The sequence below is a fragment of the Medicago sativa genome, chromosome 4 (assembly GCF_051527215.1).
Source record: "Medicago sativa cultivar Bolivia chromosome 4, Bolivia_mono, whole genome shotgun sequence".
Lineage (NCBI taxonomy): Eukaryota > Viridiplantae > Streptophyta > Magnoliopsida > Fabales > Fabaceae > Medicago > Medicago sativa.
This window is the reverse complement of record NC_140752.1, coordinates 83,793,460-83,811,545: the sequence shown is the minus strand read 5'-3', so window position 1 is coordinate 83,811,545 and position 18,086 is coordinate 83,793,460. Positions and strand designations below refer to the sequence as shown.

The following is an 18,086-nucleotide window of genomic DNA, read 5'->3' as shown; positions in this document are numbered from 1 at the left end:
TTGTGGTTTGCTGATATAATAATCCAACTATGGCGAAATCCTGGACGTTATTATTACATTGTAAATAAATTTTTATTTATATCAACATTATAAATTGAATAGAGGATTTTGAGCTAAAATTTTCTTTAATTGAGAAGTGGTATTCAACAATCTATATCAAATAATACGTTAAGTAGTAACAACAGTTTTTATTCACAATTCACAAACAAATTCATCATTCGCAATTTTTTTTACAAGATGGTGATTAGTGGATAGACAAGCATTGTATGCTAATTATTAATAGTTTTGTCATATAAACGCTCTAGTGACAATATAGAACAATAAAATTTAAACAAATTGTTATTATGTATAAAATGTTGTGAATTTGAGCCTAGCGTACCTTTGTAGCAAACGTAATTTTAACAAACAACTATTTAAATGAGATATAAATTGTATTTAATTATTATTCTACTCTAGACTTTTTCAAATAATATATGGTAGTATTTCAAATAGTTCTAAGCATATTCATGATCTAAAAAATCAGAGAATATACTTACATAATAGACTTGTAAAAGACGCGTGCTTTCGTACATGTCACGTGACATTGCGATAGTTATATAAAAAATAATTAGATTGTTAATATTGTCTAATGTTTACAAATATTAAATGAAAATTATGAGTATTGCTGTAATGTTTCTGTTGAATCTTTTCTTGTATATATACAAAAAATAGTTGAATCGCGACTGCTGTATTTGCTTATATATTCGAAAACAAAATTTTATGTACATCTATACTATATATAAAGAAAACTATCTCTTTTAGTTTTTTTGGGTTGGATTTTTCTTTCCAAAATTGCCCTCAATTTTGAATACAAATAATACATGTAACAAATAAATAAGAATAAATTTAAATATTAAAAAAATGTATCAAACACATAAAAATATATGTCTGTATTTTTTTTCTTTATCATTTAAAAAGTGTAAGAAATTAGATGAGTATATTTATGCTTACTTTTTCATTATCCCAATTATACCCATAAACAAATTTTTCTATAATAAAGATTGTTGTTGGTGTCATTAAAAAATTAGATTATATTTTTTTTGTTATATTGTTGGTGTCATTGAAATAAATAATCATGTTTAGTTTGGTTTGTTATAACTTGAAGGCAACAAACATTTATATTTGTAGTTTTAATCCAAATCAAAATTTCATAAAAAGAACATTGTTAATTAAAACTTGATTATGTATATTTACAATTAAAACGCCAGGTAAATACGTTAATTAAAACATAATTGCTCAAGCAAACAATCTTGTTTGATAATTAAACTTATTTTACAAGTTAACTTAAACTTGTCAAGTTTAAGTTAAATTGTAAAATAAGTTTAAGTAAACTTTTAAAAAAAGTTTACACAAGCTTCTATATAAATAACTAGTTGATTGTTGCTTCCTTAAAAATAAAAAAAAATCAAGTTCATTGTTGTTATTGACTAAGCATGACATCAGGAAATTCCAACATGATCCCCCAGTCAACGAGGACGAGCCAGCAGCACAACAAGTTGTTGTGATTCCACCTGCTCCACCTACTCAAGAGAATGTCAATCGCAATGTCTACGACTTCAATATTTTGAAGGTCCTGTTAGCTTTTCTCACCATTATGATTTTGAAGCTAATCTATGAGCTCGTGGTTCCCAAGAATGGTGCCTCATCTCCTTTCTAACCACTAGAAGGCGGATTATCAAATGCAACACTTCAAGCCATTTTTACTTCATTGTATTTTTTTTTTTAATTTCATGTATCTCATTATGTCATCATTAATGAAAGAAGAAGTTGCATTATGCTTGATTTTGTTTTGTTATTATATTTTTAAATATAAGGTAAAAAAAACCTCCAATTAACCGGAACATTAAGCAATTGCTCACGTTTTTCACCAAATAAAAAAAATCACAAAATAAAACCAATATTATTATCATTAACACACTTCATTCTTCATCCATTCCGTATCCAAATTCAATGATGTACCTCCAATGATTGAAAAGAAGCAAACAATTAGTGAGCCTAATTGATATAGCTTTGTCTGGCAGTAGAGTAGCCAACTTTTTGTTGCTTCTTCTAACTAATGGATATTTCATATGTCACATTATAATGTAATTTAAGAATAAATACACTTAATATTTCTAAGAAGAACCAATGAGTTTACTAATTTTTTATTAAAATAAGTTTCATTTACTAAATTACATTTTCTAGTAGAAAAAGGTGATTGACACTTTATTGATGTTCTAGTGTATAAGAAAGTTGATATAATAAAATTTTGAAAACTCATGACTCTTTTCAAAATCAAAATTAGTGTAGTGTTTCTATTAAATACACTTTTGATTTTATATGTAAAACATTGTTTAATGTTTGCATCACTCCTGTTGCAGATTTTAAATACTTATATCAGAATTTTGATACACATATATAAGAAAGTCAATATGATAAAATATTGGAAACTCATAACTATTTTCAAAATATAAACATTGATGTAGTGTTTCTATTAAATAATTTTTTATTTTATATACAAAACACCATTTAATGTTTGCACCACATTAGTTGCATATTTTATGTACTTAAATTTGCATAAACATATTTTTATATATGTATATGAGAAAGTCGATATGATGAAATTTTAGAAACTCATGACTATTTTCAAAATATCAACATTAATGTAGTGTGTCTATTAAATAAATTTTATTTTATATTTAAAACACCGTTAAATATTTGAACTGCATTCGTTGAGGATTTTATGTTTATATATGCATAATAAATTTTTTATGTACTATTATGTGATAGTCGATATGATAAAATTTAGAAAACTTGTGACTACTTTCAAAACATCAACATTAATATAGGGTTTATATTAAATAAATTTTATTTTATATGCAAAACATCGTTCAATATTTACACGGCTCCCGTTGCAGATTTTAAATGCTTATATTTACATAGACAAATTTTATATACATCTACGAGAAAGTCGATATGGAAAAAATATTGAAAATTCATGACTATTTTTAAAATATAAATATCAATGTAGTGTTTCTATTAAACAAATTTTTATTTTATATACGAAATATCATTCAATGTTTGCATGGCACCCATTACAGATTTTATGTGTTTATATCTCAAATATCCCACTGCTTGATAAAAGCAAGACACCAATATTTCACCTTGACGACTATATTGATAATCATACTTGATTTCATATTAATGCTTTGTTTGCATAACGAAAGAAAAGTAAGAGGGCACATAGTTAAAGGAAAGAAAGTGAATGCAAAGTGAGATGAATTTTTTAGTTGTTTGGTTGAAGTAAAAGTGAAAGGAAAGAAAAGTAAAAAGTAAAGGAATGAAATGTATTTGCTTAGTAAATTACTCATACCCTTACATGAAAATTATTTATGAATTTGAATACAAAAATATATATTCTTATATAACATATGTTACACAAATTTTTATTTGATTATAATCACATTTAATTTTATTTATATGATATATCATGTGATTGACAGTTGATGGCAATATATTATACACATATAGTATAATTAGCCAACAAGTTAAGGTATTCCTCGTATTATTAGCATCAAATTAGCTTTGTTTTATATCTGCTTTTAACATTTGCGTGTATATGTGTGTTAACTCATGTCTCATGTCACTGTACATACATACATTCATACATGCATAAGTGGAAGTTTCTTTATGGAGAATAGCACTACAATTTTTAGACAGAGCAATGTTCTCATCATCTCTTAGCTTCCTTCTTCTGGTAAACAAATATTTCATGAACTTAGCATACACGACATATGCTCCAAAACCTCATCACATGGAATGTTGACTTGAAGTTGAGTAAAAAGCTCCATAAATTTCTTGAATTGTCCCTCATGATTCTTATTTTTCTTTGATAAACGAGGGTTTGACTGCTTCACATAACTTCGTACCTCCTGCTCTTTATCTCCATCTTTAAGGAGTTGACCTTTGGACTTCCTTAAGATAGAGTCAACATCAATCAGTTTTTCATTTTTTCTCCCTCAATAAATTTGTTCTTCCTTTCATTTTCAACTACTTCGCTTTCCACCGGTGTCAACGCCTTTTTGTTCCATAACTCAATTGCTTTGCAACTTTCATTATTTGGATTGTTTGTGGTACCCCCAACAAATCCTCCACTTGACTGGGAAACAATTTGTTTAGCTAGTTGCCCAATTTGTGTCTCCATATTCTTCATAAATGTTTCATTATGTCTTTGAACAACTTCATGATTTGCTTTGATTTCTTCGAAGTTATTCTAGGTGACCTTGACAAAATTAGTCAAGGCTTCTTCAAGTGTTGAAGGTTTCTTTTGTTGTTGAGGTTGATGAGGGGAATAAGAGGGTTCAAGGTGTTGTTGTTTGAGTATTTGAGGATATAATGTTGTGTCCACGCATAATTCACTTCTTCATTTGCTCCCTTGGGTACACACTCACCATTTGCATGTTATTATGAGAGAAGAAATGAGAGAATAATAGAGAAAATGATATTGTTGTTATTGATCAAATGAGAGTGATTACAACTTATATAGGCATTGTGTAGGTGCACAATTATTACAATGGTAATCACATAGGATATAGAAACTAGATTAACTAACTAATAACAACAAAGGAAGCTATCTAGTTAGGTAACTTGCTGCGCAAGTTATCATCATTCTCTTCTTTATCTTCATGATGTAATATCCCCCCACAAGTTGGAGGATGGTAAATGTCAACCATGCCCAACTTGGATAAAAGAGTCTGAAATGGTTGGGGAAGCAAGGCTTTAGTGAAGAAATCAGCAGTTTGGTCTTGAGAAGTGACTGGGAGAAGTTTCATCATGCCTGCCTGAAGCTTGTCTCTAACCAAGTGACAATCAATTTCAAGATGTTTGGTGCGTTCATGAAAAACTGGGTTTGCAGCAATATGAAGAGCACTTTGATTGTCACAATATAAGACAGGCAACTTAATGGTGGTGATCTGCAAATCCTGAAGCAAATAAAGTAACCACTGAAGCTCACAGGTTGCAGCTGCAAGTGCCCTATATTCTGCCTCTGAGGAAGACCTAGAGACAGTGAGCTACTTCTTAGTACGCCATGAAATCAGTGACTTGCCTAAGAAGAAGCATTGGCCAGATATTGATCTTCTTGTATCCAAGCACCCTGCCCAGTCAGCATCAGAAAACCCTAGAAGATGGAGTTCTGAATCTCTAGGGAAAAACAAGCCTTTGCCTGGAGAACTCTTAAGATATTTCAACACTCTTAAAGCAGCAGTGTAATGTACTTGTGTAGGTTTAGTAAGGAACTGACTTAGTTGTTGAGTGATGAAAGTAATATCAGGTCTTGTGGTATTGAGGTACAAGAGTCTACCAATCAACCTTCTATAGGATGAAATGTCTTCATAAAGAGGACTGGAATCATTATGAAGCTTGACTGATGGATCAGAAGGTGTTGAGACAGGTTTTGAATATGTGAGACCTGAATTATGCAAAAGATCTAAACAATATTTCCTTTGGCAAAGAGAAATACCCTGCTGTGAATGAGCCACTTCTAAACCAAGGAAATATTTTAATTGACCTAGATCTTTGATTCTGAATGAAGCATGCAAGATGGACTTTATGTTTGTAAACTCAGACATGGAGTTGCCAGCAAGAATAATATCATCCACATATACCAAAAGAAGAGTGAAAGTATCAGAAGTGGATTTGGTAAAAAGGGAGTGATCTGAATGGGCATGTTTATATCCTTGAGCTAGTAATAAAGCAGTGAGCCTTTCATACCATTTTCTGCTAGCTTGCTTTAAACCATAAAGAGATTTGACCAATTTGCAAACTTGATTAGGTTTAGAAGCTTTGACTCCTGGAGGTAACTGCATGTAAACATCTTCTTGTAATTCACCATGAAGGAAGGCATTGTTTACATCAAGTTGATGAATAAACCAATGATGGATAGAGGCCAAAGCAATCACCAATCTGACTGTGGTGAGTTTTGCAACAGGAGAGTATGTGTCAAAATAGTCCAAACCTTCAACTTGAGTGTATCCTTTAGCAACCAATCTTGCTTTAAATCTCTCAATAGAGCCATCTGCATGATGTTTAATCTTATACACCCATCTGCATCCAATTGGTTTGATGTTGGCAGGTAAATCAACAAGTTTCCAAGTACCAGTTTGTTCAAGAGCGGCAAGCTCAGTCTCCATGGCCTTGTTCCAACAATCAAATTTACTTGCCTCAGCATAGGATTTTGGCTCAGTATGTGTTTGAAGGGACAAAACAAAATGAAGATGTGAATCAGACAATTTATTGTAAGAAAGAGAATCTGTAATGGGATAAGAAATACTATCAGAAGTTGTTGAAGATGATTGATTGGAAATCTGGCAAACAAAATCCTTGAGATGTGGTGGTGGATTTCTGCTTCTGGAGGATCTAGGAAGAGCAGGAGGAGGAGTAGGAGATTGAGCAGAAGGAGTAATGTTGGAAGGAGGATCCAAAGAAGGAGGGTCAATGAAAAGAGAAGGTGATGCAGGAGCATCAGGAGGAGTATCAATGGAAGAAGAAGATTGAGAAGGAAAGTACTCCCATTGGGGAGCATGGGAAGAGACATAAGGAAGAATGTGGTCATGAAAAGTAACATGTCTTGAAATGAAAATCTCTCTAGACTGTAAATCAAAAAGAACAAAACCTTTGTATCCTGACTTATAACCCAAGAAAACACATTTTCTTGCCCTAAGGTCAAGTTTGGTTCTATGAGATTGAAGAGTAGAGGCATAACAAAGTGAACCAAAAACTTTGAAAACATTGATATCAGGAACTGAATCATATAGAAGTTGCTAAGGAGAAAGGTTATGTAATAAAGGAGTAGGAACTCTATTGATTAGGAAGGTAGCATGATGTACAGCATAGCACCAGAAGCTCTTAGGAAGTTTAGATTGGAACAAAAGAGCTCTAGCAACATTCAAGATGTGCTGATGTTTTCTCTCAACTCTCCCATTTTGTTGGGGAGTTTCAACACAAGATTTTTGATGCAAAATACCTTTAGAGGCATAAAAATCAGGAATAAGAAATTCATGACCATTATCTGATCTAACAGTTTTAGGAACAATGTGATATTGATTTTCAATCATAGTGATAAAATGTTTGACATGATCAGAAACTTCAGATTTATTTTTAAGCAAAATGGTCCAAACAAATCTGCTAAAATCATCTACAATGGTGAGGAAATATTTGTGATTGTGAACAGAAGGAATGGCAAGAGGACCCCAGATATCAAAATGCAATAATTCAAATTTAGAATGAGCATGAGAAGAACTAGAAATAAAAGGTAACCTTTTGTGTTTGGCAAAGTGACAAACATCACATATAGCTTTATTATCATATGAAATTGATGGATACAATGTTTGCATGGAAACCAATCTCTGATGAGAGAGGTGACCCAATCTAAAATGCCAAATGGCTGAAACAGGAATTACATTGAAAGTTTTATCAGAAGGAAACAAAGAACTAGTTGAATTACAAAGAGTAGGAGAAACTTTATTGGAATGAAACAAGTGAGGGTGACTTGAAGCAGAAGCATTCACCACCAATCTGTATAAGCCATTCAGTTTTTCACCCAAACCAATCATCTTCCTTGTATTCAAATCCTGAATGACACAGCTATTAGAGGAAAATTGCACATAACATGATAATGATTCACATAGTTTGAAAACAGAAATGATATTCAATTTGAATGCAGGAGAATATAAAACATGGTTAAGATACAAGTTTGGTGAAAATTGAATGTTACCAGCAAAATGAGCTAACACAGAAGTGCCATTTGGAAGGTTAACATTAAAGCTTGTGCTTGGTGAACCTATTGAACTTGCGCTTGCTGAGCTTGAACTTGTCCCATACTCATGGCTTGTACTTGATTGGTATGTGCTCTCATTTGTTTACTCATTAAGGTTTGATTGACTAGCATATCACTATTCTCATTCACCTCAAACACTCCTTTGTTTTCCTCGCTCAGTCTCAACAGGGTACTCATTCTGAGCCATGTTCACAATCAGGGTCTAAACTTCAAGGTCAATTTTCACTCTCATACTACCCCAACTAAGGCATCTCTTTAATAACAGCTTGAACCTCTCCCAAGCATCATAAAGAGATTCAGCTCTCCCTGCCTAAAGTTGGTGATTTCCTGTCTTTTCTCGCAATATTTTGACATAGGAAAGATCTCTGGAGAAACTTAAGTTCTAGCTCTTCCCAGGTTTGGATGGTTCCACTCAGTAAGGTAACCATTAATCTTTGGCTCTCCCTGTCAAGGTAAATGCAAACAAACCTAAGTTTTTCTGGTCATCAGTCACATTGGTGTGTTTCATATAACCTACTTGGATGTTTATGAGGGCATACTGATTCTCTTTCAACCTTTTGTGGACATAAGTTTTTATGTCAAAGGCTACATGGTTGGCAGGTTGGAAGATATGTTTTGATTCTCTTTCCTACATGGGAATTTACTTGATGCCTCCCTCGCAAGACCATGTGTTGATTAATATTACAACGCTATTAAACATACCCATATTGTAAGTTTTTAATTTCAGGCTTGATAATAACTATGAAGCGCACAAACATATCTTCAAAGTGTTGTGTCAACAAGTCAAACACGTTACATGCACCCCACCACCTTTCACACCTCTTAACGATATCCAGTTTTTTTACTTGAACACGTATTAGACACAAGTATTGCAATCATGCCATGTTTATTCTAGCTAAGAAAACTTTATTTTTCTTTCAGTAAAAAATATTAGAAAGTTGAAACCAACATAAAATAAATAAAAGGTATAGAAAGTAATATTAGTTTTTTTGAGAAGAGAAAGTAATATTAGTGTGAACCTTTTCCTTGACTTTATAATTTGAAATCTTTAAAGTAAAACAAACCTCTCTTCTGAAAACCTTTGAGTGCTCGAAGTTTCTTCAGCTTATACCTAAGCACCAATGTGCTTGTTCGAATGCCGCATATATTATTACTATATTTGGTACATACTTTATTTATATATATATTATGTCAAAACCAGTGGCATTTTAGTGAGTTTTGTAAGGATCGTGGGATTGTTCAATGCTACAACTTTGTTTTACGGTGGCATTACAACATTTCTTTAATCATGTTCTCAATTGTCTAATTAATTACTTAGTCATAACAGTAGTTGTGATTGTCATGATGGTCCTTGTAATATACTTTTAAGAGGTTAAACCAACTTTGGAGAAATATTAAACCACTATCACATATATATACTGCAACAGTACCTTGTTAACCTAATTAATAATGTGCATCATAATTATCAGTACCGGAGGAAGTTGGCAAGTTGTAGTTAACACTTAACACTTCAATGGTACCATCAATATTCATCGGTCCTCATTAGTGTACTATTTTATGTCATTTGTGTGCCATGGTGATGGCATCATACTTTATACTACACTAGTATGTCCTTGTTATATAAAAAAAAATACACAAAGTCCATGTGACTAGCTAGTGTGCGGTATCTGACCTCAAGTAAGTACCACAAGGGCATGGAAATCTAAAAGGTACTGTTGTCCACTTCAATTTGTAGTGTGTCCTTCACTTCTAACTACTCTCTCACTCAAATTTCCTTTTCCTTTTCCTCCAGTTCAATCCATCTACAACATCTGATTCATAAGGGTTCTTTTTATCTAAACATAAACTCGACTTTTGCATTACTTTTTATTAAAAAATAAATTAAATATATATTTAAGAGGCATTATACTTATCTCCAATGGGAGTTGTTTTAATCTGCTTCTGACGTGCCAGTTCAACAAGCAATTTTTCATAAAATTTATAATATGATTATAGCAGAGTTTTTGGTAGAAAAAAATATAAATTATTGTTGAAATGTAATTATATGTTTTTATTGGTAAAGTCCATTTAATATTTTTTTTAGAGGAGTTGCATTGAAGTGCATGGAGCTCATTGTATATGTATTAATACTAAACAAAGAAGTTAAATAATATATCTATACATGAGATCAATTTAAAAAACTTAATTTAAGAATTCACAATTATTATGAGGTAAGCTTTAAAGTATTTAGGATAGGATATTTTGGAGAATTTGAAGGGAATAGCTTTGGAAGACTTAATTTAAAAGTACAACATGATAAACACACTTAATTAACTTTTAAAAAAAAAAAAAACTAGTTTATAGTGTTTCTAATTTAAAAAAAAAAAAAACTAAATCATTCTCTAAAACCCTTCATTCAAACACATGACGCCATGCATCATTCAATTCCAATTCCATTATCGTAATTTAAACGACAACTATTAATGAGAAATACTTATAGGAAAATGCTAGATTTCCCGAAAACAATTCTCACAAGATTATCACGATAGTGCAAAATAATCATGTGGGCATCACCTCAGTTTTTCAATAACCCATATATTCCTATAAAGAAAACAAATCCAACGGTGGCCATATCTTCGGGATAAATTTTATCGTTGTAAATAGCATCACTGATGCTTATATAATTATAGCATCAGATCAAAATCATTCAAGCACTCACTCATAATGTACACGTCATGAAATTATTTCAAAAATACATATTAGTTAATTCTTTTCTTTTTTTGTACGTTTTCTATTTATGTATATAGGATTTTAGTTAGATTCGTGACAAACTAATTTACCTCCCCCAACACAACCACTCTTTCAACGATCATTAATTAACAACGTTCAACTTTTTGGCTGCACATGCGTGAATATGATAAACTGATCATAGAAGAGGTAGGTTTGTCAAAGCTTGGCTCAACTATATATAGATTAATACTAATAAAATATAAAATAAATGTTAGCAAAACTGAATCTATGGACCCAAAAGCTACTGGATCAGTGGGTATACATTACTAGAGATTAAAAAAGAAGAGTTGAATTAGCTGATAGTTAAGGTAGTGATGGGACCCATAGTAATCGTTTTTGCATGAACAAGCATTGCAGTCGTATTTTTTCTTTTTGAATAAAGGCATGTAGTCGTATTATTTCTGTGTACATTGACCAATGACCAGAGACTTATTAGTGCAGTGCCATATGCTTTTGTCATGCCATGTGCCACTCACTATATTCTCTATAGTCTGTCTTTTTATCCACTATATATTGAGAAAAGTTATTACAAACATACATACATATATAATGAAGTTGTTGGGATTTGAATTCAGTCGTACCATTTGATTTAACAATTTTGATATTTTGTCAATTGAGATAAGAATTATAGATTATTTTTTTGATTGCATTGCAATACTAGTTTGTTTTTCTTTCTCATATGATAATAATATAAGTGTTATATATTATATTCTTGTTCAAAAAATGACTCAACATCGGTTGAAATTGACTACTATAGTGGAAAAAACTAATCTCCCATGGGAACAAATTAATGTTTGAGTTTCAATTATAAGGGATAACTATATTTAATGTTTGATGTTGTCTTAATAATATCTTTTTCGAAAAAAAAGAACTTATGAATGACTCAGAAATCAAAGGAAACAAAACGACTTAAATTAAGTTGCAAATTTACAAAACGTTTGAAATTTGATAAACAAATAAAAAAAATGTTGTCGTTGATCATGTTACCAATGTGCAAACTTGTGCTATGATTTCGACTGAATCTGACATTATTCTCCTTGTTGCTAACTTTGCAAGGGTTTTGTTGATGCAAATGACAATGAGTTTAGCTCTCATGAATCATTTATAGATGCAACTCAACAAGATAACTCAGTTGAGGCATTTGATCAAGGTGCATGCATGCAACACTGAGGCAAAATCCATAAGTGAGTGGAGATGCATCTGGCTCGCCATTTCAATCGGTGGTTTCTAAGAATAAGAAGAAAAAGAACATGGTAAGCACATCACCAAATCAAATGTTGCATGGTTTGAAGTTCCTTTAAAGGTTGGTAATATCACACTTACGTGGTAACCTATGTGGTCGTACTTGCCTCTATTCTATCTATGAAACCCCATGTTAGAGGTTTTACGTTTATCTTATTTCTTGAGGGTTTAGCTTTATTGTTTGATTTGTTTTCTATTTCTTTATATATTAAAAAATGTATATCTATGAATTTTTTAAAAAATTACTTATAAGATAAGATGGTTATTAAGAATTATAAGTTCAGTGGATCGAAAAAAGAATTATAAGTTCAAGGAAAAATTGAAGGAGAGTTAAGAAATAAAATGACAAGAAGGTATATATAGAAAAGTTAATTAGGCTTTCTTCTATTATAACTTTTCAACAAAGATTACTTTATTCAACTTTTTATTTAAAGTTGTTAATTTTTAAAAATCACATCCGTTGAATAGATATCAATTTAGACAATGAAAACAATGATGTTTTTTTCTCATGATCATATGGATAAATTAAAATAAAATGATATATGTTCTTCGTTCAAACAAATAAATTTTAAGTCCTCGTGAGCTTAACTCAGTTGGTTGGACAATGCATAAAAATATGCAAGGTTTGGGTTCAAACCCCGGCCACTACAAAAAAAAAACAGATAAATTTTGAAGAGACTTTTTCAAAAGCTCTTCATCCATTACTTTAGGTAAGAATCTATTCTCAACCCCACAAATCTAATGTATAAACAAGTTATTAAAAAAAAATTCTTCAAAAAAGAAAGAAGTTATAAAAAAATTCTTAGAAATATAAGATCAAATTCTTCCTTTTGAAAAGGAAAAACGGACATAAACCAATAAAGGAAATAAAAGGACCAACAACGGACATGACATAACTTCCTCTGTGTTCTGCCGTCACTCGAGGCCATCATTAATATCTTCATCAAATCAAATGTTACCATTTTTACTATTACAAAATCAAATATCACTTGATTTCATCTATACATATTTAAATCTAAGCTACTTATAGTGCTCACGTGGCTGATGTAGATTTCAGTCAAGCCAACTTATATAAATATGGGCCCTATAAATATATTCTCAATATTAAGTATTGTTATCCTAGTAACTTTTATTTGAGATCTATCAAGAGATTTGCATTAATATATATGTATTCATTTTTTGTACTTTATATATCATATGTACACATTTCTTACATTTTTTTATATAAGGGTCCTCCTAACCGGTTCCTCCGGGGTACTGGTTAACATATCATAAAAGGGAATTATTACCATAAAAGGTAACTGTTTTTGACTTTATTATAAATTAATTACACAATTTCAATACATTAATTACTATATAATTTCTTTTTTCACATCCTTAACCAGTGTCTCGGGGGCACCGGTCCTTTATATAAATACTAAGTAACCCTCGCATACTCCTTCAAAAAAAAAAGTAACCCTCACATACTCACTTACAATAAAAGATGTGGCCTATGAGTTCTGAAAAGAACACTTCCAACATTTCAACAACCATGAAGATGAAAGAAGAATCTACCACAGTTGAAACCAAATCTGTGGCAGCTACAAGTTCAACATGTTGTTGTTTGGTGACAAAGTTGATGAGAAAACTCAAGAGATCACGTAGCCGAATCAGACAAGGTTCGTTTCAATGTCACTATGACCCATTGAGTTATTCTTTGAATTTTGACACAAGTGATTGTGGAAGCTTGTTGGATGAGGATTACTACTATAAGTTCTGTGCATTTTCTTCAAGGTTTGTGGCAAATCCAACAATTTCATGTCCTGTTCTTCAAGTATCTGCTGGAAAATCTCATTAGTAATTAACTATTACTAATTAGAATAATTAACTAGAGCTAGATAGCTAGGATCTTCTTTTTTACTCTTTTTCTCTTAAAAGTTTAGTGAGTTGAGGTTCAGAAGTCAAGTCAGGGTAAACCTCAAGACTTTGAGAAGTATAATCCTTTTCTAGATTATTAACTAAGATCTTGCATTGATGTGTATCATTCACTAGATGAATTCAAGTAAACCAGTTGTGGTTAATTTTACCAAAATATTGCAACTTTCTTTCTAAATATAACGTTTATTAATTAGTCTTACTTTTAAATTCACCCGTAATTTGTGGAAAGAAACCTCATTTCTAAGTGTTTCCTTTCATCAAACTTTGAATTCACAATGACTTCTTTTACTCCGTTTCCATTAATGGTCTGTCATTAAAAAACATTATCATTATCATGTTAAGTACTTTCTAATTAGTTAACGAATTTGTTAACAGATGTCTTTGTACCTTTTTTTATTTTTGAGAGAGCAAATGTCTTGTATTTGTTAAAGATTTAAAAAAAGAAAACAATTGATAAACCTTATGTAAAAAGTTACTCTTCCAAATAAAATTTCTACTTTAAACTCCTTATCAATTAACCCTTAGTTTCATTAATAAAAAAAAGCATTTTTCTTAGTTAATTACTCCCTCCGTTCCGGATTAACTGAGTCATTTACTAAAAAAAAGTGTCCCAAAATAACTGAGTCATTTCAATTTTCAATACTACTTTCATCATTCCCAATTCAATATATTCCACTTTTTTCCCTTTATAACTCTAATTAATACTACTTTCATCATTCTCAATTCAATATATTTCACTTTCCCCTTTATTTATATATTTTTCTTAACAAATGTGAAATGAGCCAAGGGCTCAATTAATTAATTCGGGACGGAGGGAGTAATAATTATTAATCTTTTTTCCTTTTTGGAGCAATGTCTACCTATGGTCAAAGAGAAAGTAGAGCATGACATGGATCTTGATGCTTGCTTACGTATTTTTAGGGTTTGTTAACAAGAGCAGCAAGCAAAAAAATAAAAAATTTACATTAAAAATATTAATTTTTTTTAAAGTATTACAAATATTTTTAAACATTTAAAAAATTAAATTTAGTCATTCTCACCATTTTACAAGAGAATATTTCTATCTTAAATTTTCTAAAAGTATTTTAAAGGCACTCTTTTACGTTCTTCTATTTTTTATTTGTTTAAAGCCAATCACTTCCATTACTAATTATAAATATCCTTCAAGAAAATAATTATTTTCAAATATAAATCTTATATCAAATAATTCTTTGTCTTGAAATATGAAAGAAATGTAAAACATCAATATTGCATATTTTACAAATTTTTCTACGAGTGGTATGTACAAAATATATGTTTTGTTTACCCAACTAACTTTTCTCAATATATGTGATAGGGAATGCTTATAAAACAAATGAATGAAAATATGTTTATAAGTGATGTTATTTGAACAATAAAATACTCCCTCCGTTTCAAAATGAGTGTCGTTTTAGCCAAAAAAATTTGTTTCAAAATGAATGTCGCTTTCAGTTTCAAATGCAATAATAGCTTTTTCTTTTCAATTGTACCCTTCAATTAATATTATGTTACACTACTTTCAAAGTATTATTTTTTCTTTAATAAAAAACAAATCAATAGTTGATTAGGATAATTTGGTAAAATTGCTATGACATTTGACTACTTTATTCCATTCCTTAATATGTGTGTAATTGGCTAAAACGACACTCATTTTGAAACGGAGGGAGTACAAAATAGTATATTGTATGATGTTGATTAGGATCCTCTTAAGTGGGAAACAAGGAAATAATGTGAGAAGAAGAAAAACATGTCGTTTATGGGTTGAGATTTGAAAATTGAAACAACCATAAGATGAATATTTTTTTGAGAGGATCAATTTACCCTTATTCAACATAAATTTTAATGTCAAATTTCATTTTTCTAGTTATATATATATAATTAGATTATTTTTAAGTACCCCGTATCATATTGATTATTTATAAGATCGAATGAAAATGAGATTTACAGTGCAAGTTGGCAGAGTTTAATTATATGGAAAAGAACCGTGGTGGGAGTGATCACGTTGCAACGTAGACATGTAACATGTTCTTCTAGGTTGAGTCATGTGTGGACTCTATGAATGGTAATTAGTACTATATTTTTATTTTAGAATTTAGAACCAGAGGTGTGGGAGAGTGTGATAGCTACTAGTTAGATAGAGATGTTATTTCTTGAAACTTGGGCAGCCATGTGCAGGGTCAGCTACTTTCTCCAAGCGTAGCGTATATACTAGTATCACACAAAAGTCTGCAAATAATGGTCAACAAAATTAGCACAACCAACACACACATGACATGGTTTAGGTTTATACTCCCTCCGTCCCAATTTATCTGACCCATTGACTCATTTCACACATATTAAGAAAAATGTATAAATAAAGGGGAAAGTGGAATATATTGTATTGGAAATGATAAAAGTAGTATTATTTAGTGTTATATTGTATTGGGAATGATGAAAGTTGTATTGAAAATTGAAATGACTCAATTATTTTGGGACACTTTTTTTTAGAAAATGGGTCAGATATTCCGGGACGGAGGGAGTAACTTGCAAGACTCTTTTTTTAGAGGATGTGCTTGCAATGCAAGTTGCAAGACTCTTGTTATGTATTTATTTATTTATTCATTTATTCGATACATTCTATATAATTACTCCCTCCGGTCTCAAATATAAGAAAAGATTCCTTTTTTAGATTCATTGAATAATTAATGTATCTGCTTTACAATGTAGTCTAGATACATTAACTACTCAATGAACCTAAAAAGGGAATATTTTCTTATATTTGAGACCGGAGGGAGTAATAGTCAACTAACATGCCAAGAGTCCAAGACACATGGTTTAAGCGATACTCGAGAACAAAAACCATAAGATTCCAAACTAATATCCCTCTAAAAACAAATGTGCTGCTGTTATATAGGTAGTAGTAAAGTTGACCCACTGAATTAGGCTTTGAAGTTTAATATGTCCACACTTGCAGAGTGTATATATAAAAGAAATCGTTGGACTCAGTTTCTGAGTCTTGCTGCGTGTAGTTGATGAGTATGCCAGCCTATTGAACTCTTTTTGAGTTTTCCAGTATTTTCTTGTATATTATTATAAAAATAAAATTATGTTTGCAGTGCTTTAAGTTTGACATTTTACTGATTACTGGTAGTGATCATTTAAAAAAAAAAAAATCTTCCTGCTATTTATAGCGTAATGTTACTTATCTAGACAGATTTCCTCAGGAAAGATTCACGGCCATGTTTTTACTCATTATTTTTTCCTAAATTATAGCACCACCTTCCTTATTTCATGGTCAGGCAGAAAGGTGATTGGATAAGTGCTATTCGCTATACCATGGGAACAATTTTTATCTAGATAAATAGCGGTGCTCTTATTTATATTACATTTTATTTGGACCGTTATCCTATACCACTTTCAACAAATTGTCGATGTAGTAAGAAGCACCGTGCCATTAGAGTCTTTGCCGCAATAGTATGACTCGCCTCCATATAACAATAATTTCAACAACATCCATCAAGTTGTATAAACGGTCTACACTTCTTGAAGCTCTTTACGATCACTAAGACACATGTACAACATCTAAAAACTTGGTAATAAGAGTTAATCGACGTCATATTTTTTTTTTTTTGAATAAAGTTAATCGACGTCATTAACCTCCTTCAGTTTGAACAATCAATTTCCCATCATCGTTGGGATTAGAACTCAACACTTCATGTTATAAATTGGTCAAATTTAGAAACCTGCATGCACAATTCAACATAACCTAAACGCTCATGTTAACAAGTGCCGGACACTTGTTAATAAGCTAAAAAAAGAAACAAATGATAACTGATAAGTTCTAGATAGAAAATGTCGATTTTTAAAGTTTTAAGGAGTTGAATGTATCATTTTTAAGATAAAATTCTTATCATAGAAACATTTCCTTAACATAAAACTAACTAAACTAAATCTAACATAAATAATAATATTAAAAGAACATATCTTTATTACACAAATTAGCAAGACCATTTCCTCTCTGCTAAACGATGTCATAGGAATAAGTTATCACGTGATAAAATCAAATCTAACACTATTTGTTTTTGGGTAAAAAAATCCAACACTAATTGAAGATAATATATTTCTAAAGTTAAATTTCACCTTATTGAAGTGAACCATATTCACGCATTATATAACTGAGTAATTTAAGATTTATAAACTATCTTGGAGAACCGGTTAACAAGAAATAAAAAAGTTCATCTGAGTTCAACACTTGGGCAAACAATTATTAATATTAATGTATAATAATATAGATACAATAAACTCA

General features: G+C 30.9%; 1 protein-coding gene and 1 long non-coding RNA gene across 2 annotated transcripts; one reads left to right on the top strand and one right to left on the bottom strand.

The window, feature by feature from the left end:
• Positions 1–7,336: 7,336 nt before the first annotated feature.
• Positions 7,337–8,558, bottom strand: LOC146932877 (uncharacterized). Its single transcript, XR_015008406.1, has 2 exons — positions 7,793–8,558; positions 7,337–7,649 (listed from the first exon to the last, which is right to left on the bottom strand). It is a non-coding gene; the product is annotated as an uncharacterized LOC146932877 (long non-coding RNA).
• A 4,735-nt stretch (positions 8,559–13,293) lies between these two features.
• Positions 13,294–13,937, top strand: LOC146932876 (uncharacterized). The gene has a single exon (XM_085708380.1). It carries the CDS (start codon positions 13,350–13,352, stop codon positions 13,701–13,703), a length of 354 nt encoding a protein of 117 aa, XP_085564506.1. The 5' UTR covers positions 13,294–13,349; the 3' UTR covers positions 13,704–13,937.
• The last annotated feature ends 4,149 nt before the right edge of the window (positions 13,938–18,086 follow it).

Bases quoted from the DNA above. Each gene is read 5' to 3' on its own strand.
- LOC146932876 (XM_085708380.1), top strand. From the start codon at position 13,350: ATGTGGCCTATGAGTTCTGAAAAGAACACTTCCAACATTTCAACAACC.